The sequence below is a fragment of the Pezoporus wallicus genome, unplaced genomic scaffold, assembly GCF_028554395.1.
Source record: "Pezoporus wallicus isolate ANWC-B61680 ecotype Strahan unplaced genomic scaffold, APGP_CSIRO_Pwel_v1 contig_6382, whole genome shotgun sequence".
Taxonomy (NCBI): domain Eukaryota; kingdom Metazoa; phylum Chordata; class Aves; order Psittaciformes; family Psittacidae; genus Pezoporus; species Pezoporus wallicus.
This window is the reverse complement of record NW_026638015.1, coordinates 2,294,872-2,317,648: the sequence shown is the minus strand read 5'-3', so window position 1 is coordinate 2,317,648 and position 22,777 is coordinate 2,294,872. Positions and strand designations below refer to the sequence as shown.

The 22,777-nt window shown below is 40.6% G+C and overlaps 1 protein-coding gene across 1 annotated transcript in view; it reads left to right on the top strand.

The window, feature by feature from the left end:
• Positions 1-22,777, top strand: part of EXT2 (exostosin glycosyltransferase 2) — a 77,262-nt gene that overhangs the window by 40,879 nt on the left and 13,606 nt on the right. Inside the window, exons 8-9 of the mRNA XM_057408721.1 lie at positions 7,178-7,367; positions 18,282-18,448. Of these exons, the coding sequence (XP_057264704.1) occupies positions 7,178-7,367; positions 18,282-18,448 (357 nt within the window). The remainder of the gene's footprint in view (positions 1-7,177; positions 7,368-18,281; positions 18,449-22,777) is intronic.

The window sequence follows — 22,777 nt, the reverse complement described above, 5'->3', positions numbered from 1 at the left end:
CTTCTCCTACCCAACGGTAGATAACCTCACAGTTATCCTATGGTGTGTGGCTAGTATCTAATGTGTCGTTTTATTTCCATTGTAAATAGTAATCTTTGAGGCATGAACAACCGATTGTTGAATTCAGTTGACAGAACCAGAAGCTAGATTTCATGGAATCATAGAATAGCTAGGGTTGGAAAGGACTTTAAGGTCATCCAGTTCCAACCCCGCTGCCATGGGCAGGGACACCTCACACTAAACCATGTCACCCAAGGCTCTGTCCAGCCTGGCCTCGAACACTGCCAGGGATGGATCATTCACAACTTCCTGGAATGGGTTGCCCTGGTTCCATTCCAGTGCCTCACCACCCTTACAGGAAAGAACTTCCTCCTTATATCTAACCTGAACTTCCCCTGTTTCAGTTTTAACCCGTTACCCCTTGTCCTGTCACTACAGTCCCTAATGAAGAGTCCCTCCCCAGCATCCCTATAGGCCCCCTTCAGATACTGGAAGGCTGCTGTGAGGTCTCCACGCAGCCTTCTCTTCTCCAGGCTGAAAAGCCCCAACTTTCTCAGCCTGTCTTCATGCGGGAGGTGCTCCAGTCCCCTGATCATCCTCATGGCCTCCTCTGGACTTGTTCCAACAGTTCCATGTCCTTTTTATGTTGAGGACACCAGAACTGCACACAGTGCTCCAAGTGGGATCTCACAAAAGCAGAGTAGAGGGGCAGAATCACCTCCTTTGACCTGCTGGTCACGCTCCTTTTGATGCAGCCCAGGATACGGTTGCTTTCTGGGCTGCGAGCGCACACTGAAGCCGGCTCATGTTCATTTTCTCATCAATCAACACCCCCAAGTCCTTCTCCACAGGGCTGCTCTGAATCTCTTCTCTGCCCAACCTGTAGCTGTGCCTGGGATTGCTCCGACTCAGGTGTAGGACCTTGCACTTGGCATGGTTAAACTCCATGAGGCTGGCATCAGCCCACCTCACAAGCGTGTCGAGGTCCCTCTGCATGGCATTCCTTCCCTCCAGGCTATCAACCGAACCACACAGCTTGGTGTCATCGGCAAACTTGCTGAGGGCGCACTCAATCCCACTGTCCATGGCAGCGACGAAGATGTTGAACAAGACCGGTCCCAACACCGATCCCTGAGGGACACCACTCATTACTGGTCTCCAGCCAGACATTGAGCCATTGACTACAACTCTTTGTGTGTGGCCATCCAGCCAGTTCTTTATCCACCAAGCAGTCCACCTGTCAAATTGACATCTCTCCAATTTAGAGACATATATTTAACTTGAATGACATTTTAGTTCCTAAGATTATACAAAACTATTTAATACCACTGGGTTTTATATTCCCTAAGAGCATTTTGCTTTGTGTTTAGCTTAGAAGCAGGCACTTAAACACACAATTGAGAGACATGTCTGTCATCTTAGCAAAGCTGTTTTTGAGATGCACCCAACAAAAGATTTTGCTGGCCAAGGATGAAGGTCTCATCGCTGTTTTCTTACCTTATTTGTTGCACTGCCTGGTGCCTCCTGTGGCTGCACAACTGGGCAGCTTTACTGTATATAAGGGGAGCCATTAACTAAAAATTATCATTGTTAATGTTAACAACAATAGTTATGGATGATGATAATAATATTAAATGGATAATGATAATAATAGGGCTTTGTTGCTTTGGCTTCCATAAATCATCTTTTCAGTACTCACTGTCTTTTCTGGCTTTGAGAGTATTAAAGGTATTTTAAGCTTCGTTTTCCCAATTTATATTATACCCTGGATTTTTTGGGTCAGGGGAAAGGGAAAAAAAGAAAGAGAGAAAGAAAGAGAAAGAGAGAGAGAAAGAAAGAAAGAAAACCCATGAATCTTACTATTTTTCTCTCTCAAATTGCTCAAATATTCTCATAAAGTTATAATATTATAATATTCTTCCAATAGAATGGCAAGAAAATTGATTGAGGGATTCCAAAAAGCATAACTATTACGTCAGCTGTAAATATGAACTCAGATCTTGACTTCTCACTCACTTCACAAATCTATTCCTTTGACACATTACTGAAATCAAGGAGTTGAAAAGAAGAGCCTGAAGCTGAGTGTTTTGTTATAAAAGAATGTGTTCAGCCAGTGGATTCTGTCAGAAGGGCTCAGGCAGCTGATTAGATTTAAGTGGCTAAAAACAAGTATGCTGAATAACTGTATTATAATTATGTGACGTACTTTGGCAATCATAAGTCACCATTCGTAGCAGTACCAGATTTTATCACTCAAGAAGGAATAGGTAGAAACTCCTGTCCGTCTCGTAGCTAATATTTTTTGGAGGAGGGTTTATAATCTCCATCAAAACATGAAGTGGTGGCCACTGCAGCTTGGCTTGTGATTTTGCAGAGTGTAAGCACTATGGTTGGTTCTGGAGAAGGGGGTGAATTCCTTTGGTTTTGTCCTATGACCATTTGAGGGTGGGAAGCATGATGAAATACTTTCTGAAAGTGTTCAGTAGAAACTTATCATGAATAACTGGAGCAAAATAGAATAAATCAAGGCTTTTTTTTTTTCCTGGTCTGGTAATTCATAATTGAAACCACATTGAGGTTAGATTGATATTCAGAACAAACCAGCTGAAAAAGCCTTACCCGCAGAGGCAGGGGATATACCTCTGTTTTGCTTAGGTGTATAGAACTGCTTAGCTACTGTTGAAGTTCAACACAGTGTTGTCCTTACTTCTGTGCTTTTAAAAGGCAATTGAGTTGTTGCTCAAACTGTGTGGTTTCACTAATCTGTGGTTACAACAAGGAGTCTAGTTATTGAGAATAAAACACATAAGGAGGAAAGCCCACTGTCCTGTTCATGGGAGCAATGAAATTCTGTTATTCTAAAGTGTTGCTGCTGAGTTTTCTCATGAAATGATAGCTGGGAAGTTCTTGACTCTCTTCTGTAATACAGGACAGCCTTACACGGTCTGGTTTTTTAGAGACCATTCTGGGATGCAGTTTATAATGTGTCTGCTGCATCTTTCTTCAGGTCTCTTTCAACGGTGCTCAATGTGCATCAAAGTAATTTTGGGATAGGATCCTGTGTTATGTCTAGTATTTTGCCAATACCTTTGAGGCTCTGTGGCATTTGTTATGATTAACCAGTTCTCAGGCCAGTTGTGTTCACTGACATCTTGAAGCTCCCATCTATCTCATTTGTGTAACCTGCTAAGAACAGTCTGTTTAGAACTTCTCTGCTAACTTGAGCCTGAAGACTCCACATTGAGTCCAACCTTAAGCATCCCATGCAATGAGAATTCAGCTCCCTTGCTACCTTGTCTTTAATGTGTTAGCTTTTCCTAAAATGGAGTCAAGTTGGTTTTAATGATAAAGAGGTAGGGCAATATTTGATGTATCTCTAGTAAAGGAAGGTGCCTTATTTCTAAGGCATTATTACACATGCACTTTGGTGGATAGCGTGCACAGGACAGCTGCAGCAGTATGGATCCTTCCTCGTATACATGCCCATTCCTTAATTCTCTCTCCACTGCTTCAGGTTATACCTAGGTTCTTACTGTCATTCAGGTCCCACTACTATGGATATTCATGTGAACTGCAAAGAGCTGTCAGGTGATTGAGACTGTAAGACTTAAGTGACATGCGATTACTCTTAGGAAACTGGCATTTGAACTTGATCCTTTTTGCCTATATAAGCAACCTATTAATCTTAGATTAATTATCCTGGCTCTTCTAATGATATTAGTGAGAGTGAAGGGTTGTCTTATCCACAGCTGAGTGTCAGCACTTTGTCAAAGAAAGGTGATGGATGATCAGTCCACTGTTGCTGTTTGCTCTTCTTCCTGAAAGTTCCTCTGAATTCCCATCAGGAATGTTAATAAAACTGGGACTGGAGGGAATGTTCCCTCACCACTTGGTTTCTTGACTACTGACTGGGAGAACCCATCCCTATGTCATTATCCACTTCATGCTTTGCTGCCATAATAGAGATTTAATTAGGTTGCTGTTGAATTAATCCCCTCTATGGTTGCTTTTCCCAAGCAGAAATCTGGAAGACTTTAGCAAATTATGGAGGCTTGAATTTGCCTGATTTCCTGCAGAAAGTGGGGTCAATAGGTCTCAGACTGTAGACACACTCTTCAGGCAGGCAGCAGGGGGTTGGCTCTTAATGGCACTTTAGAGATGCTTAATTGCCTTTTTGAAATGTTTTTCTCAAATGAGAGGTATGGTTCTCCCATCCATTAGTGCGTCTACAGGCCTTTCCCTCCCACTATCATCCCTTAGTAGGTGCATGAGCAAAAACACCTCAAAAGTTGCTTTAGTTTTCCTAAGTTATAAACAGCAGGGGAGGATTTTCATACCTGACAGTAGTAAAAGTTGGAATTTAAGTATTGTACCTAAAACTGAAGGTTTTAAGAGAAAGCATGATACTTTAGGCAGATGTGCATGTGCTCACACATTTGCATCTGTAAGTAACCAAAATACTCTTAGATGGCAGAGAAGGATTAGTCCTTTTCCAGAGGTATTATAGCAAGCAATTTGTTAGGAAATGCTGTTGCCAGAGATAAAAAGTAACTAGAAAACCTTCAAGTGGGAGATACTAATTTAGGTGGCAATATTCACCCGTAGTAAATAAAGCACTGTCCATAGAGTGTTCTACCAGTTACTACTACTTGTAGGGCAGAAACACAAGATTTTCTTGGCTCTCTGAGTATGATGTTAAACCTCTGCTTCAAGTATTAATGAAGAGAGGTTTCTGAAAGTTGTTTTAAGAATGATGTTAAACCTCTGCTTCAAGTATTAATGAAGAGAGGTTTCTGAAAGTTGTTTTAAGAATGATGTTAAACCTCTGCTTCAAGTATTAATGAAGAGAGGTTTCTGAAAGTTGTTTTAAGAAGCTGATCAACGTTACAAGGGTCATTTGGGTGATAGCATTCTTGGAGTGGGGGTTGTGTGGAAATGAATCTGTAACATTTTAATGAGATGGATTACGCTCTGGTAGCATTTACATTGTGATTTGCTGGAGCAAAGTCAGAGGGCTGTCCCCATCTGCCACCAGTCATCTTGTAGAATTAGCCAAAGGATGTGTAATAGATTTAATTTTAGAAAATGCAATAATCTGAAAGCAGATTTGTTTCTGCACATATCAGCTGCTGGAGTAATGGATGTATATTCATTTCATCAGGAACTGTAGCGACAGGACAAGGGGTGATGGGTTCAAACTGAAACAGGGAAGTTCAGGTTAGATATAAGGAAGAAGTTCTTTACTGTGAGGGCACTGAGGCACTGGAACAAGTTGCCCAGAAAAGTGGTAAATGGTCTGTCCCTGTCAGTGTTCAAGACCAGGTTGGGCAGAGCCTTGGGTAACATGGTCTAATGTGAGGCATCCCTGCCCATGGCAGGGGGGTTGGAACTGAATGATCTTAAGGTCCCTTCCAACCTTAACTATTCTATGATTCTATGATGTATTTTCTAAATTGCCGAGTGCAGTCCTCTGCTGTCCCAGGTAGCCAACGTCCTTTTCATGAACCTAAGTTCTGCATTATTCTGTTACTATTCCTACGTTATCCTATTACTCCTGTTGGGTTGAAACCAGAACTTCATGCTTTCCATTAGGAAACTCACAAACAGCTTATGCCAAGTGTTACTTGTACCAGACCTGATAAAGTACGTGTAGCTGAAGACTACTCTGCCTTTCCAACTATTACAGGAAGCCTACTAAAAGGTATTACTCCTACTGACAAATCCTTGCCAGGAACATACCTTTAGACCATCCTGGATAAAACAGTATGTCTGTGCTGTGCTTAACTTTAAGTGTCTTTTCCACCTTCAACCTTCAATGTTGCTGTGTTTGTAGAAGGAAATCATATTCACATCATATTTTTCTCTCCTTTACCAAAATGGTCCAAAAGTTATGATCTCTTTTAGTAAATAAGCTCTCTATATCCTTGTCCTTGAAGTTACTCTATTTAGAGGTGTCTAACCGCTAAACATGAGGAAGGTGTTTGCTGGGTGTATAAAGTAACCTAAAGTCTAAATAAAGAAATGGAAAATTGCAAAGTTTATTTCCTGCTAATATGAACAGATAACTTTGAGTCTATAAAACTTGCATTGCCTTTTGATACAAGCAGTCTTGTGGTATGAATTTAACTGGAGAGTCTTGCAGTATTTCTGTAAACTGCTGGCAGTTCCTAACCTCTTCTGAGTGTTCATAGTTTTTACAGGCTGGGATTCAAGACTTCCCTTCAAAACAGCATCACTCAGTTTCTGCTTTCCCAGCTCCCCTTTTCACCTCGTCCCAAAAGGTCCTGTTTTTCCCCTTTGCTTCTCTCTCCGACCCCTGCTTGGAACGTCAGCTGGAATGGAAAAGTTGAGACTGAAATGCCGACGCTTTCATTCCTGTTGAATGGTCCCTGCACTGCTTCCTCCCCCGTGTTGTCAGCTCCAAAGGAGGTTGGCACATCTAGTGAGAATTTAGTTGTCTGTCTTGGCTTCTGCCAGCTGAGCTGGCTTCCTTATACTGGCAGTATACTGAAGTAAGACCTTTTAAAGTCTTAAAAGGGATGGCTTAGTTAAAATTCATGAGAAGTAGATCACTCTCATCTTTGCATCTCATGCCTTCTTTTTTTTTGTTTAATGTAATAGGTGGTTTTTTCCATCATTAAATAAACATAGTTTTATAGAAGCTAGTACATTATTCTTTTTAGTGCCTGCTTTTGCCTTTTTGCTTGGGTATACATTTTATGCCAGGTTTATGATTTCATTGCTTTGGTTTTGTTGTAAACCCTTTTTTTTTTTCTTTTGAAATGGTGCTGATTAAGTTTCTCTTGGTTTATTGAGTCCTGACTATAAATAAGATTGTCTTGCAATAGTGATTAGTAAATGAGAATTGAGTCGTGCTAACTGGGTTCAAAATGAACCTTGGTTTTCCTTCTCTACAGGTCTATCTGCCCCTTCCACTTTATTTTTTACTTAAAACCCCTCTTGTTTGCAACGTTACAGCTAGGCAAAAATGAAAATTGAATTAAGAAATAAATTGGAATAAAGGTTTGGAGAAGTCAACCTGCTTGAGCTGAGCAAATTCCAAATCTGATGGTCTAGTCCTGGCTACATGATATACTCCCTAACGTAATAATTACTCCCTACTGTGGTAAGTCACTTCAATCCAATTGTTTACCTGTTTTCTTCTTTTCCTTCACAGAAATGGAGCAGTGTGAGCAACCCACTCTTCCTCCCATTGATCCCACCTCAGTCCCAAGGATTCACAGCCATAGTTCTGACCTATGACCGGGTGGAGAGCCTTTTCCGAGTCATCACCGAGGTGTCTAAAGTGCCTAGTCTCTCCAAGTTGTTAGTTGTCTGGAACAACCAGAATAAGAATCCACCAGAAGGTAAGACCCCCTGGTAGGTGTGGTGGAGGCGGGTGCATCTGGTGGTAGCATGCTTATTTTCATGTGTTACAGAATGACCCCTCTTCTACTTAATGTGTCTTTGAGAAGTATTTCATGGATACCTCCAAAATAAGAAATTTTGAAATACTTGCATAAGAAAAGCCAAAGTAGATTAAAAGGGAAAAGCATTCCAGTGGTTGTGCTGCTAACTTAAAACCGTAGAATGGTTTGTGCTGGAAGGGACCTTAAAACTCATCCAGTTCCAACCCCCTGCCATGAGCAGGGACACCTTCCACTAGAGCAGGTTGCTCCAAGCCCTGTCCAACCTGGCCTTGAACACTGCCAGGGATGGAGTAGCCACAGCTTCTCTGGGCACCCTGTGCCAATGCCTCATTACCCTCACAGGGAACAACTTCTTCCTAATGTCCAGCCTAAATCTCCCCTCTGTCAGGTTAAAGCCTTTCACCTTTGTCCTGTCACTACACACCCTTGTAAAAAGTCCCTCTCCAGATTCCTTGTAGGTGCTTTACATGTGAATCTCTCACTCTAATTTGAAAATGTGGTGGTTTTATGGAACAAGAAATGTTGTCTGCTAGCAATACATGTTCGAAAAGATGCTAGATTGTGGATTCTGTCTGTAGGAACAAAGCGTGTTGTAAGGACTCTTCAATTTGTCATTATCTAGTCAGAAGCTTCAGCTGCTGTAGCCTTCCACTCTTGGAAGTTAGCTCTTCTGCATAGCTGCAAGACACAATGTAAAAATGAATCCCTGACCACTAGTCTCAATTTACCATCTTCTAACAGCTTCTCAGAGCCAAGCTATTGCTACCATTCACTTGGATCATTTGCCATTTTGGCAGCTTGCTCCAGTTATGAGCAGAGCAGCTTTACTGTTTGCTTTTAAAAGAGTCCTGAAATACTGCAGTGCAGAACACCTCAAGTTTAGTGGTTTATTCAGTGTTTTGCAATCCTTTAGAATGAGAGGTGTTGTAAATTGATGATAACTGGAATTTTTGCAGTACGAAGGGTTTGTTCCTAAAAGCAAAAATGCTCTGGTGTTATATTCAGTTGTGTGAGCACTGGATGTGCGTGGATTTAACCCAAATGGATTGTTTCCACATTTCCCTTGAGTGAGTCTGCGATACAGGAGAGTCAAAGGAAATCAGTCATTAGAATGATCTTTTTTTGTTAAATCCTTCTATTAATTTTGTATTTAGAAATTCTTGAAACTTGAAGGGTGTTTGATTTTTTACCACTAAGTCATAAACTAGTTAAAAAACCCCACAACAATAAAAAACCCAACAAACTTTGCCTGTAGAGCTTAAAATCGTGGGTTTGAGAGCACAGTTGAAAGCAGTTTTGCCTTTACATTACCCTAAGCATTGCACTGAAGCAAATAATTGTAGTGTCCCTTTATTGCTGTTATAACCATTGTAATCTCTTGGCCTATGGCTAGAGAGGTCAGTTTGATTAAATGAACTTGTTTTATTCCAGATCCATGCAGGGCATTCCACTTGGCTCTTTGGCCAGTCTCTCGTTCAGTCTGTCTATTAGTGATCCTAATCCTTGGACTTCAAAGCTTCTGCTGTTTATAGCCTGTTAAAGCCAGGAAGTTTCTGATGGATTAGAGCAAGGAATGAGTTTGAAGTTTGTAATGTGCACCACTGTCACTGATAAGGTCTGGTTTATTACCCTACAGTAGTATCTGCTCTTTTATGGCTATTCACTTTTAATTGGTTATAGTAAAGCTGAGGTGCTTAACCTCCTAGAGCATCAAGAGCTGTATTTCCTGGTCCTTTCCACGTAAGGGATGCATTTGGGTACAAAAGCAGATCTTGGCTTTTGTTATTGCAGCCGTTTTGCGCATTTGGTTTGTTTCGCCTGTGTAAGTGGGAGGGCTGAGTGAAGGACATCCAAGTTGTCTTCCTTAGTGATTATGTGCAGTAAATTGAGAAGTGGATTTAGGTCTCCTGAGATGTAGCTGGCGTAGTGCCACACAAATATGACGTGGCTGCTCTGCTCCTTTCCTTCCTCTATCAACACCAGCAATACATTAGAACTGAAAATGACATTGTTAGTAAAACAATATATATTGGAAGTAGAGGGAGTCCATCCCTAGGAATGGAAAGCTTTAAAGTACATGCAAATTGTAAAATTAACATTGATTTGGGGGGATTCGGTTTATTTATTTTTTAATGAAAGCTTACATACTTTTAATAATGCCTGTATGTAATGCAAGTCAGCAAACTCAGGACTTGAGGTGAAACTAGAATAAACATGAAATATTCTCTTCTAAATATTGGACAAAAATGAAGATGCTGTACTGCTCAAATATGCCATTCCATAAGATAAAAATACTTTTTTGCTTTTCCTCAGCATTTAGTACAGTTTATATGAAAAGATGCATTTGTCAGCATGAGAAATGTTCTGTTGTGGGTGCCCCATCCCTGGCAGTGTTCAAGGCCAGGTCAGACACAGGGGCTTGGAGCAACCTGCTCTAGTGGAGGGTGTCCCTGCCCATGGCAGGGGATTGGAACTGGATGAGCTTTAAGGTCCCTTCCAACCCAAACCAATCTATGATGCTATGAAAACACTTCCAAATACGTATGTTTTCTGGTTTCATATGCATTAGATTAACTGTTTATTTCCATTTTGCATCTTTCGAAACTGGGGTACCCAGAGGTGAAGTCTTCACCATCACTCAGTAACGCAGCTTCAGGGCAAGGAGTTGATTCAAGAAGGTCCTGTGCTTTGGCCTCTGTTTCCTTAGTTGAATACACCACCTTCCCATACTTTCTCTATAGGTACATGTAGAGGGGTGGAAGCTTTGCTGTGTATTTTGAGGTTTGCTGAATCTGTGTGCCAAAGTAGGAGCATTGTGCTTTGGGTGAGCCTGGGAACCAAGGGTCTAATCTTTTGGGTTTGAACTCAGAATATCAGCAGAGCCTTAAAAAAAATAAATATCACAGGAACAGATAAATCTATGAGCAACACAGATACCTTGTAAAAACATTTTGAAACGTGGAGTGCTTGTGATGGTAAAAATCACAGAGCCATAGAATGGTTTGTGTTGGAAAGGACCTTAAGGTCATCCAGTTCCAACCACCTGCCATGCGCAGGGATGCCTCATGCTAGACCATGTCATGGGATCTTATATGTGACATAGCAGAAAGAAAATACAAAATGCAATGATGATTTTGATCTGGAACCTTAAAGCTTTATATAATGAACTTGCTGATCTTAAGTGCTCTCTGGATTCAGGGGATTCAATCTCTGCTCTGTGTGTTTGGCTGAATTTTGCATATGTTCTCAGCCATACAGAGTGTGCAAGAATCCTCCCAACCCAGCAGTTAAGTCAGCAGGCCCACAACTGCGTATATGATATTAATGGAGAGATTAAATCCTTTGAAATACTCTACATCCAGGGAAAGAAACATTGTGGTCCAGGTGCCTGTGGCTGGGAATATTTGTATAGACAGGATATTTTTCATTGTCTCCATCAGCCAAATACCTTTGCCCTTTCATTTGTAGCTGGCTAAATGGCTAGTTCTGAAAGTCAAGAAAATAGTCTGATAGGAATTTCCACCAATGTTTCATTGCATTTGTTTCAGATGATGGAAGAAACCATTTTGTCTACTACTTCAGTGGTATAAAAATATCTAAATAGTAAATACTCAACAAACTACAAATCATTTACCTTGATTCCTTCCTAGGTTCAGAGTCACAGAAGTGAAAAGTATGTTTTAAAGCATGTATACTTTCTGTATAGTTCTGTCAGTGGTGATTCCTGGAGCTAAGTTTCTGATACACTTGGAATAAGATGGAGACTATAAGGAATAAGATACAGACTGTAATGATTATGGGTATTACTGCAGTAATCATCTTGTATTTCAATTTGATACTGTTAAAGGATGACACTGATTTGAAACACTGGGGATAAGGAACCTGAGCATCAGGAACACTTTGCAATGTTATTTCCAAGGAAACCTAGAAATCTACTGTAACAAACCCAACTTAACAAAACTGGACTTCAAATACTGTCCTAGAAACCAATATTCTGGTTTCTTTTATATAAGAGGAATTCTGTGCATTACAGTAGGCCAATATAAACATTATAATGTAAGTAGAAAGCACCAGATCTGCACAGATCTAAGTTGAAGCAGGTGAAGTGCCTGAATAGACTTTTTTTTTTTTTATTTCATTATTGCCATTATTGAAGGAATTCTGATAATAATTAAATGTGATATAGAATCATAGAATGGTTTGGGTTGGAGGGCACCTTAAAGCTCATCCAGTTCCAACCCCCTGGCCAAAGGCAGGGATACTTTCCAGTAGATCAGAGGTGCTTGATGATGTTTCTGTTAGTGTTTTGAAACTTCAGATTCCATCTAAGTTCTGCCATTCAGCCTTTGAGACTGAGATAGTACTTATTAGGCTTCCATCATCCATGTTCAGTTTGCTGAATTCATACAGATTACTACAGAGCAATTAGAATCTAATCAGAGTTTATCAAAGATCAGGGAGGAGACCTAAGCGTGGTATATGGGATTCTCTGCAACTGCAGGTATGTACAGAGAAGCATATTTAGAGATGTTTTCTGCCAGGGTTTTTATTGATCTTTGTCTACCTTACACTACTTCTGGCAAGGGTTTTGCTTTTTACAGTTCCATGTGGGCTCCTCAGAAGTTGTGGGAAGTACATGAATTAGTACTCTGGTGCCAGGTTATCAGTAGTCATGAGCTATTGCTACCTGTTATTACTGAGGAAGTAAACCAGGAAAAGCATATTTGTATGAATAATCAAAATGCCATTGTTTTAGATAATAAGTGGATTTTTTTTTTTTTTTATTTTAATTTGTCATATTGCTCCTAATACTGTCAAGCATTCAGTTCTTGCCATGGAGAGTGGAAACTGAATTGCCAGATCCTCCTCATTATCCTTACCTGCTGCTTCCAATTGCAGATGCAACAAGCCATCTGCATTCAAGTATCACTTCCTATTTTTGAACTTGATACTGCTTAGAATGGGTATCCCAAGAATATTGGGTAGCTCTGTACAGCAGCTGTATTGATTCTCACTTTCCCTAGGATGAATGTTGAAACTGGAGCCCCCAACACAAGAGGGGTGTGGAGATCTTGGAGCAAGTCCAGAGAAGGCCATGGAGCTGCTACGAGGGCTGGAGCAGCTCTGCTCTGGAGCCAGGCTGAGAGAGCTGGGCTGGGTCAGCCTGGAGAAGAGAAGGCTCCTGAAGGGGAGACCTTAGAGCAGCTCCAGTGCCTAAAGGGGCTGCAGGAAACCTGGAGAGGGGCTTTGGACAAGGGCCTGTAGGGACAGGCCAAGGGGAATGGCTTTAACCTGGCAGAGGGGAGACTGAGATGAGCTCTTAGGCAGAAGCTCTTCCCTATGAGGGTGCTGAGGTGCTGGCACAGGGTGCCCAGAGAAGCTGTGGCTGCCCCATCCCTGGCAGTGTTCAAGGCCAGGTTGGACACAGGGGCTTGGAGCAAGCTGCTCTAGTGGAAGGTGTCCCTGCCCGTGGCAGGGGTTGGAACTGGATGAGCTTTAAGGTCCCTTCCAACCCAAACCAGTCTGGGATTCCATGATTATGAAATGGATGATTAATAATTACAGCAAGGAATTTCCTATATAAATGCACTTCTGTCTACTCACTAGATAGATAATAATCCACCTGCTGTTAAAGGACCCCTTCAGATACTATGAGCTTCCCGGTTTCTCAGAAGCAAGGATGCAGAGAATGATACTATTTAACATGATGGTGCCATTTCTCTTTGAAAAGGCATAATACACTTCATAGAAATATTACTTTGAAAGGCCTTTTTTGATATGAGAGAGTATTCCTTTAGTTTATAATGCCTCTCTCTCATGATTGGCCTTCCTTCTCTTCCTTATGGCTTTCATGTAATTCACTGAACATTGTAACCAAGAAATCCATATTTAGAGGATGGGTGTTTTTTTCTGCTCTTCTATATATGAGTGGTTTAAATGGGAGTATAATTATGAGACTTCTTCGATCCTGCTGTTTGTGGAAATCATCTTGAATCATGCTTGGAAAATTTGCTGTGAGATATGGACTTGCCCCACTTCCTGGTGGGATTGTGGGTTGGCCAGATACACAGCCATGTATATTGTTGTTAAGGGATTGTAAGCCCATTGGAAGTGAAAGCTGCATTTGGCAAAGCTGGGCAACACTGCTGATTTTGTGTTTAGAAGACCACATGCTGTTTTCTGTGGGCAGCTCCTGCAATCAGTGCCAAGAATGCCCTTGAGTCTTGTTGCCAAAGAACAAGTGTAAGTGTTATTCAAACACTCTTCTCTCATAATTATTTCAGTACGATGTGCAATTGGAGGTGCCTGTCATTCTCTTTAGACTCTGCGTGTACGTAGACTTTTATGCACTCCGTTTTCATATTTTACCTCTGTAATCTGCATCATGGAATGTCCTCCCTGGTTTTGAGAGAAGTGAGGGTAATTCCCAGGGCAAACAAGCATTTTACTTTTGCATCATAGAATCATAGACTGGGTTCAGTTGGAAGGGACCTTAAAGATCATCTAGTTCCAACCCCTATGGGCAGAGACACCGCTAGATGAGGTTGCTCCAAGCTCCATCCAACCTGGCCTTGCTTAAAGGCCAAACCTATCCAACCTGTGCTTAAAGCTTCTCATCCCATCTTTATGACTTCATCTGCCTTCTTGTCTGGGCTTCCTTTATCTTTGTAATTCTTTGTTAAATGATGTGGTACCCACGTAGTGTAAAAATAAAGCATAAGCTTTTTCTTTGATTATAATAAATTCTACTGAACTAAGACTTTATCCTGTATAAGTTTTGCTAGTGCTGAGGTTTCTCATTGCTTCCAAGCAGTATCTGAAAAGAGCATGAGTATCTATGAGAACATGGTCTTACAGAAGTGGCAGACCCTGTGTCTGACTTCTTTTTAAGCCACATTCCTGCTATGTGTGGAAGTGTATCCACTCTTCTTTTATGTTCTTTTAAAGTAAGTGCAGACAGTTTTAACCTTCCCCATGGATTATAAAACTTTGCCTTCTGAAGTAGCTGTTGTCTGTTTTGTTTTATTGACAACATATTTCTTTTGGAGTTCCTGCTTCAAGGCTAATTTTGAACACTTGGATCTCTGAGTGGAACCTGCTTTGTGATAGTCAGTTTTGCCCAGGCTACCACAGTGGTTACCCAGTGGTGTTGTGACATGCCATGGCATTTTCCTTGCCCATGGCAGGAAGCTCGGTACTAGATGATCTTTAAGGTCCCTTCTAACCCAAACCATTCCATGATTCTATGCTTTTATGACATCTCCCATGGGCTTTCATCTCTGTAGGTGCAGCAACTTTCAGTATCAGGTCAGCCTCTAAGCATGCTGCATGTAGTCTAATGCTTTCATTTCGCATGCTGCAGAGTAACTGGTACCCTAATGTCTTATTCAGAGTTTCTCCAAACTGATGGTATTTTACCATTTACCATAAATTACTTCATTATCTTAAGTGCAAATTCAGAAGCTCTGGATCATGTTTCTCAGTAACATACCTCTTTTTGAGAGCTGGTCATTTTGAGAGACCTTCCAAGCCCTTAGTAAATCACGTGGATTTAACAGGATTTGCTGACATCTGAGACGCATGCTGATGAGAATTAGATTACATCTTCATTTTTCATACACTTTTCATTACCTTTTCTTCTGTTACCACATTTTTATGCAAGTGGCATGTCTGTTAGTGAGCTATCAAACAGTGGATTTTCCAGAGAGCTTGAACTTTAAAGTGTCCATGCTTGCTTGCTTTTCCAAATCACTGTTTTTCAATCCTAGTGACTTTTCAGCGCATTCTTGAACTGAAATAAGATCTTTGTCGCAATTTGGTTCTCTTCTTTTTATGTGTAGCAGATCTGTTAACCTGTATAAAATTGTAAACTTTGTTGATGCTTGTAAATACAAATTTACAAATGCAGGCATAGCTTTGGCAATTTTGAATGCTACCAAAACCCTTATGACATTGTTTTGGGCATCTAGCCAGCTGCTTAGAATTACTTGATACCAATACTGGGGTTATAACTGGATAATTATAGGCTATTAGCCAAAGGTCTTTATGTAGCTTGGAAGTGTTAAACAGTCTACATTATGAGGCCATGATACGTCTTTGTGAGGTACCCGTAACTGTCTTGTAACTATGAATACTTGCATGTTGTATGGTAAACCAGTGAGAAAGCAGTGAGTTGACTTGGAAGTAATTTGCAATATGTGGTTGTAGACATCCAGCGTTACTGCCTCCTGAGATTAGGATGAGTAGTAAGATGAAAACTTTGGAATTCTACTGGAATCACTGTTTCAGGTTATGGTTCAAGCAGGGGATTTCAAAGACCTTACAATGCTGAGAATAAAATGAGTTCATTGCACTCTAACTGGAATCCACAGCTCTTCAACAATAGTCTTGTGGCCCCAAGGCTCTTGCAGTGTCTCTCCAGCTGCTGGCTGACTGTAACTTCCATTGGAGCACATCAGTAACGTGATTGAATCCTTCCAGCTGGATTCAATATCACACGCCACTCAAGTGTGCGTTAGTGTTTGAGTTGATGCCACTTGCCTCCTTCTAGAAGGAAAAGAGCTAGGTAAAAGTGGACAGGAACCTGCATACATGTTAAATACAGGCTGTAGTCTACAGGACCAGCCAGATAAAGATAGATTTTACAGTCATTTTCTCAGTCTCACAGGAAAGAACTCAGGGTAGGAAACTGAATACAAATTTGACCAATAGCTATCACTCTGTATTTCTTCTCCTTCCTTTTGGCCACCCATGCATGCCAATCCATCTTTCTAAACTTCAGCTCCAAGAAAAACTGACTTTTGAAGATTCTTTCTGTGGTTTGGAAGAACTGCTTTGTTTTCTCAGTAAAGCAGTATTTGGACTCTGGGGTGCCTAAGCAGTGTGCAGTTCTGTGTTTCATTTGAGTGTTGTGAGAGCTGTTAAATCTGAGAGACTCAGTGGCAATGAGGATGTGGACGCTCATTCCTGGGAGCGAGTTTAACTTGTACGTGTTGGAATGAAGCAGCAGCTCTTCTTTGGTAGTAGCTCCCTCGTGCAACAGATTGACAGTGGAAAGAGGATAAAGCCTTCTTGGAAGCAGACCTGATTCTCAGTTATCATGGGATTGGAAGTCTGTGTATAATTGTGTTGCTTTGTAACCTGTTTGGTTTTGGGGTTGTCTGTCATCCAACATTTCTTTGGATCCTTTGGCTGAGAACACTTCCAGAATTTGATTATATATTGTTATTGACAAACTAAACCCATTTTCTCAGGTTAGGGCTTCTCTTTCCTCAGCCCTTACAGTGGCTTTTTTCATTGACACCAATTTTACCTTCCTCTTTTCATTCTGAAAAAACACAACCATGAATCGTATTTCCTTGTGCTATCTTCTGAATTTCTGTATTCACTTCCAATGTCCTAAGAGTTTACATTCAAGCTTCCTATTCTCATCCTGGTGACAGTCAACAGTCTCGCTATCTATAGAGTTTGAGGCAAAAGGGCAGTCAGATTATCTGGGTTGACCTGTAAGTTTTGAGTCACCACATCCCAGAATCATTTAGGTTGGAAAACACCTTTAAGACCATCTTTTCCTTTCAATCCAGTGACTACTAACTTGAGTGCATCTTCTATTTTAATACCCCGTCTTGTTGAAAGCCAAGACGTACAAAATCAGCTGCTGTCCTTGGTAACTTCTTCCAGAGGTTAACCACTGTTACTGTTAAAAATGCCTTCCTTATTTATACTTTGAATTTGCCTGCTTTAGATTCCAGTCATTGTTTTTTGTTATGTCTTTCTCCAGTTAGTTGAACATATGTGGCATTTTTCATCCTGTGTAGGTACTTGTACATGTTAATCAAATCTTCTTTCTGTTCCTTCTTTTAGTAAGCTAAACAGATTGATCTCCAAGTTCCACCGTAAGGCATTTTCTCCTGCCCTCAAATAACTTATGTGGGTCTTTCCTGCACCATTTCCAGTGTTTTAACATGCTTGGAAAAATACAAACACCAGAATCAAACAGTATTTTAGTATCTATGTGGCTATGTCTGCATGCAGGGAAAACTGCCCTTCCCTCTCCCCCCCATTTCTTACTGCTTACCATCTACATATGCAAAAAATGCCTTAATCCATTTTGCCCCAGAGAACTAATTTCCACTCCGACCCCTGAATCCTTTTCAGGAGGGAAAAAGTCACCTTGGTCCTAGTGTTCAACTGTGTCGAGTTGTGTCAGTCTGTCTTTTTGTTCACCTAAACAGTTGCAGCTCTCTCAGCCTTTCCTCACAGGAGAGATGCTCCGATACCTTCATCATCTTCGTGGCTCTTTGCTGAACTCTCTCCAGTATGTCCACGTCTCTTACACCAAGGAGCCCACAACTGGACTTCAGGGGTGGCCTCACCAGTGCTGAGTAGAGGGAAAGGATCACCTCCCTCAAGGTGTATCCTTATACATGTTTTCATTTGACTCAGAGAACAACTCATGGATTCTCTGAGTTGTTGCTTTGTAGTTAATAAAATCTGTAGTTAATAAAAAGTGTAGTATAATAAAACTTATTTTTCTCAGCACTTGATACAATTAACATTCCTCTTCAAATTGTTTGTGGTTGTAGGCTTGCAGCTAGTGATTGTGTACTACTGCTTCAGGGCTTTGGAGCAACCTGCTCTAGTGGAAGGTGTCCCTGCCCATGGCAGGGGGGGTTGAACTGGATGAGCTTTAAACTCCCTTCCAACACAAACCATTCTTGTAGAGTTGGCCATTAAGAAGCTTTGGTTTAAGATGTGAAGAAATAAAGAGTAAAGGGAAGCTAAGACAGATGTGAAGACTTGTTCAGGAGTATACTATTGCCTTTTATTTCTGTTAATTTTTCTCTCTAGAATCTCTCTGGCCAAAGATTCGTGTTCCTTTGAAAGTCGTTCGAACAGCAGAAAACAAGCTCAGTAACCGCTTCTTCCCCTATGATGAGATTGAAACAGAGGCAGTGTTGGCTATTGATGATGATATCATTATGCTAACCTCAGATGAACTCCAGTTTGGCTATGAGGTAAGAGAACCTTTTTTATGCCTCTTCTTAGGCTGTCCTCTTCAACATTGCATGTGTGTATAAGGTGGAGGAACCACTGCAGAGTCTGCTGATTCATATTGTTGCCTTTCTCTTTACTGTAACGGTTCAATGCTGACTGAAATATTCCTGCAGATAGTCATTGGTTTATGGAAAAAATGGCCAGCTAACAGAAAATTTTCAGTAACTGGCACAATAATGCCAAGAGACTCCAGAAAATGTTGTGTAATTGCTGTAATGGGAACAGTCTGGAAGCTGAATTGCATTCTTCTTAACAGTTTCAAAGAGTTTTCAGACAAATCACAAGTGCTGTCCAAGTTAATGCGTCCTGATGGACATGACAAGTTTCAGAGATTAAGTGTTGGGAACAGAGGAGGCCCTTGAGGACATGCCGAAGTAAGGTGGAGTACAGTGAAGGGAGGAACTGAAGAATGTCAAGGAGGGGACGCATGTATCATATGCTTGAAATGGCAAAGCTTCAACAGCTGCTGTTGTAATGAGGGTATCCACAAAAAGAAAGTTTGTCCAAATCAGTAACCATGGCAGTAAGAAGAGGTTGACAGTCTTCGTGTCTTCATTGGCATTTGTTTGTTAAAAAGTATGCTTACTTAAAAGCAACACTCTTGTTTGCCTTCCAAAGCTTTGCTTTGAATGACTTAATTTTTGTCTCCATTTGTATTTGAGTTTATGGCACAGTTCATAATCTGACCTGATTGTTACATGTGTGTATTTAAGACAAACATGCTGTATTTGTACATAAATCAGAATCGTTAGGAAATGTAATGTTACATTTTAAGAAAGGTTTGAATTATTCAGTCACTCCTGTACCTGCAATATCAAAAGTAAAACAGCACTGGGCTTCATACATGAGAGCCAGAACACACAATTATTACCCAAATAGAGTGAAATAATGAAAACCACTTTTCTAAAGGGCAGGGAGCAAACTAAATGTGATAGTTGTCTCATTTTTAACTATCTTAACTGCAGTTGTTAACACAAGAAGATGGTTTTTAAGAGATGTTGGAAGTATTTCTTTAATGTGAATACATATGTGGTAAAATACGGCTCTTTCTCCCTCTCAAGTGAAAGAGACTGTTAGCGAGTAACGAGCTTTGGCCTCCAGAAATGACTTGTGGTAATGTAGATATGCTGATGTAGCAACAAAGATGTTAAGTAGTGGAGACAGAGTTTTAATCTATCATGTGTGTCTCCAGAAAGGAAATAATTTCCATGCCTGGTTAAGAGTAACAGGTTAGAACATGAAGTATGAAAGATGAAATGAAGAGAAGACAACTGAAGGAAGAGGGTTTTGGCGACATACACCTTCTCACTACTTTGTTGTCTGCACTGAATGTTTTAAGCACTGCACTGCAACAGCAAAGCAATGAAGTGTTGGCAGTTCTGCAAGCTGACTTATTTTTGCCTGTGTTGATGCTCATAACTACTAGTTTTCAGGGTGAAGTGATGGGATGAAAGATAACAAAGCCATAACGTGCCTGCCGTGTAAATCCTGGCTCCAGTTGCAGTTTGATTTTGATTTTCATCGAACTGTCTCCAAGTAAATAAAAATAAGTTCTCTAGAAACCTAAGTGACTGTGTTAAGTAATTCCAAATGAATCTCTGCTACTGGCAAAGTAGGCGTGAAGGGCTTCAAAGCAGAGATTCAAACTGCAGCTGAGCTTCAGCTGTGTCAGCCAGAAGTCGTGAGAAATAGAAGGTGTGGTACTCATGTGTCTGAAGCGTTAATTTAAGCATCCTCAGTGGAGAATGTGTGTGACTTCATATCTGTTGGGTCTGGTTGTGCTAAGGCAGGAAAGGGTTATCCTCATGGAAAAAGAAAAGGCAAAGAGAAGGTGATGTGAATTCCCCTGTAGTCAGTGTGATTAGGTGGCAGTTGGGACTTGCAACTCTTCATCCCCGGGTCTAGCTGCTGGACTGTGCTGCCTAATTTATTGGCCTTCCGTGGACCATATGCATTGGTTGTAGGGACTATGTGAAGAGCAGTCCTTATATTCAGTGTGTGAATGTAACTGTTGGGACACAAGATTGTTTAATCTGGCAGGCTGAAGGCTATTGCTTTTGCAGGGCTTTTTTGCATTTTATTATAAATCCTATTACTTCTCGATTCTGGGAGTTGAACTTAACTGCACAGCCACATTGATGGAAAATTGAAATGCTTTATAGAGCAGATAGCTGAGTTTGAATCCTTCTGAGATTGCTTTTTATTTTTCCCCTGTAAATGAAATGAAATGCCTAAATACAGCAGAGTATTTTATAAATACAGCAGAGTATTTCATAAATACACATTTTTCCTCATATGGAGGGTGGGTGATGTAGTTCCTACTCTCTGGCACAGAACTCGGGGGCTGAAGATTGATCTTTCCTGTCCCTGAGTGTCTGTGACTTGCTTGACAGGCCTGAGCTGGCTCCCAGATGTTTAAATTGTCCTCAGCCTGTGATAATTTATTTATCTGTTTATGTGTGTTACCAGAAAAGTATCTCTCTTGGTCTTGACTCATTTGCAGGGGAATCCAGAGGGAACAGTAGCAGCATATAATGTTACTAGAAAGTTTTCCTTGAAAAGTATGTCTGCTTCTGCTTTGGGCATAAGGAGGGCCGGAAACGTGACATTCAGTAATTTTCTTTTCTCCTCCTGACATCCTTGAGACTTTACATTTAAACATGTGGCAAAACCCCCTCTGTCACAGACTTGTCTGAATGTATAGAGCAAGGCTAAAAAAACCCAGGAAACTTTGATCTCTGTGCACTTTCAGCCATAAAAAATTATAGTAACACTCAAAGTGTCAGGCATTTTTTACTTGTTAAAAGTGAACTATTACGGTGCAGTGATTTATGGCATCGCATAAATCTATTGGAGCAAGCAGAAAAGTAGTCCGTGTGTGCTGCTGTACGAAGGTAGCAGAAGAATACTTACGACAGTCTTGAGTTTGGAAAAAGCATTTCTGTTAAGTTACGTGGTGAAATCACAGGCATGACTTGGGGCACTGGTGGAAAAAGCTGTTGGGGCTAAACAGCTTCTTCTCCACATACTGATCTTTGTGTCCACAGAGGGAGTATCAGAGAGATGCAAGAAAAGCAGCAAGTATTTAGATTACCATAATTTAAACAAATGAAAACAGAACTATTGGCTTCTCCTCAAGTGTTTGGTGTCTGAAGGTGAGACTGAAAGCAAGTGTTGTAGTGTTCCCACCTCTGCATATCAACTGGCTTTGGGGCAGATGGCTTTGTGTTCTTGTCACCCGGAAAAGTGGGGATAACAGTTTCCAAGTATGAAGTTCATAAAGATTTCTTATGTACTTATGCAGCACTTTGTCCTTACAGAGTATTTTCATTGCAGCAGGAATAGAAACAGTCTAAATTGGGATTATTGCTCTAAGTCCCTGGTTTTTTGTTCACAAAAAATATTGTTTGGTGCATTGGTAAGTTTGTGTTTTATCATTGGAAGCTTTTTGCCTTCTGCTGGTAGATGATCCTAGTCTGTCCCAGAGCTATTTTTCAATGTTTCATGTCTCTGGCATTCTTTAAAACCAGTCAACTCTCTTGATGAATTACATGTTTCAATAGGCTAAAATCATCCTAAAGCTTGAATGCCTTCTTTAGAAGAATTCTTCCATACCCATTCTGACTGTTAAAAGTAGATTTTTCAGCATTCCTTTGTAGGAAGAATAATACAACTCTGTTTCCAAAACACTTATTGATGGTTAAGTGCTGGCTGCTTTCAAAGCTCTTTTTGGAATTGATGTTATTTTACAAATTGAGTACATGTGAAGCATCATTTATCTTTTAATGGGCTTTGTGTTGCCATATAACTTTGGGTTTTAGCAATAGCACAAGCTGTCCCTTTGAGGACCAGGGTAGACCTAAGAGTGGATGTGGCTCTGGCAGAAGAGAAGGAATACTGATTGGTTGGTATTTCTTTCATTCGTAGAGGGTAATCAGTGATTCATGCTTACAACGTTGTCATTGGAAATGCTTATCATTTTTCATTGGAATTTTTCTTTTTTTTTTTCATATTTTTCATTGGAATATTTTTGTTTCATTATTTTCACTGGAAATGCTGATTACAACTAGAATTTCTTACAATTTAATAAAATAATTAGCCATTTCCAGTTGCATGTGACTTCATATAGTCTAATACATTTAATGCATAAATGTTGGAGTTTATTCTGGAAAAGAAAATGCTTCTCTGTTGTTCTGGCTACATGGAGAATGAGTTGTGGCAGCTGTCCTGATGGCATAGAGAAACAACATGGAATGGTTGAGGCTAGGAGGCAGAAAGAACTGTGGAGG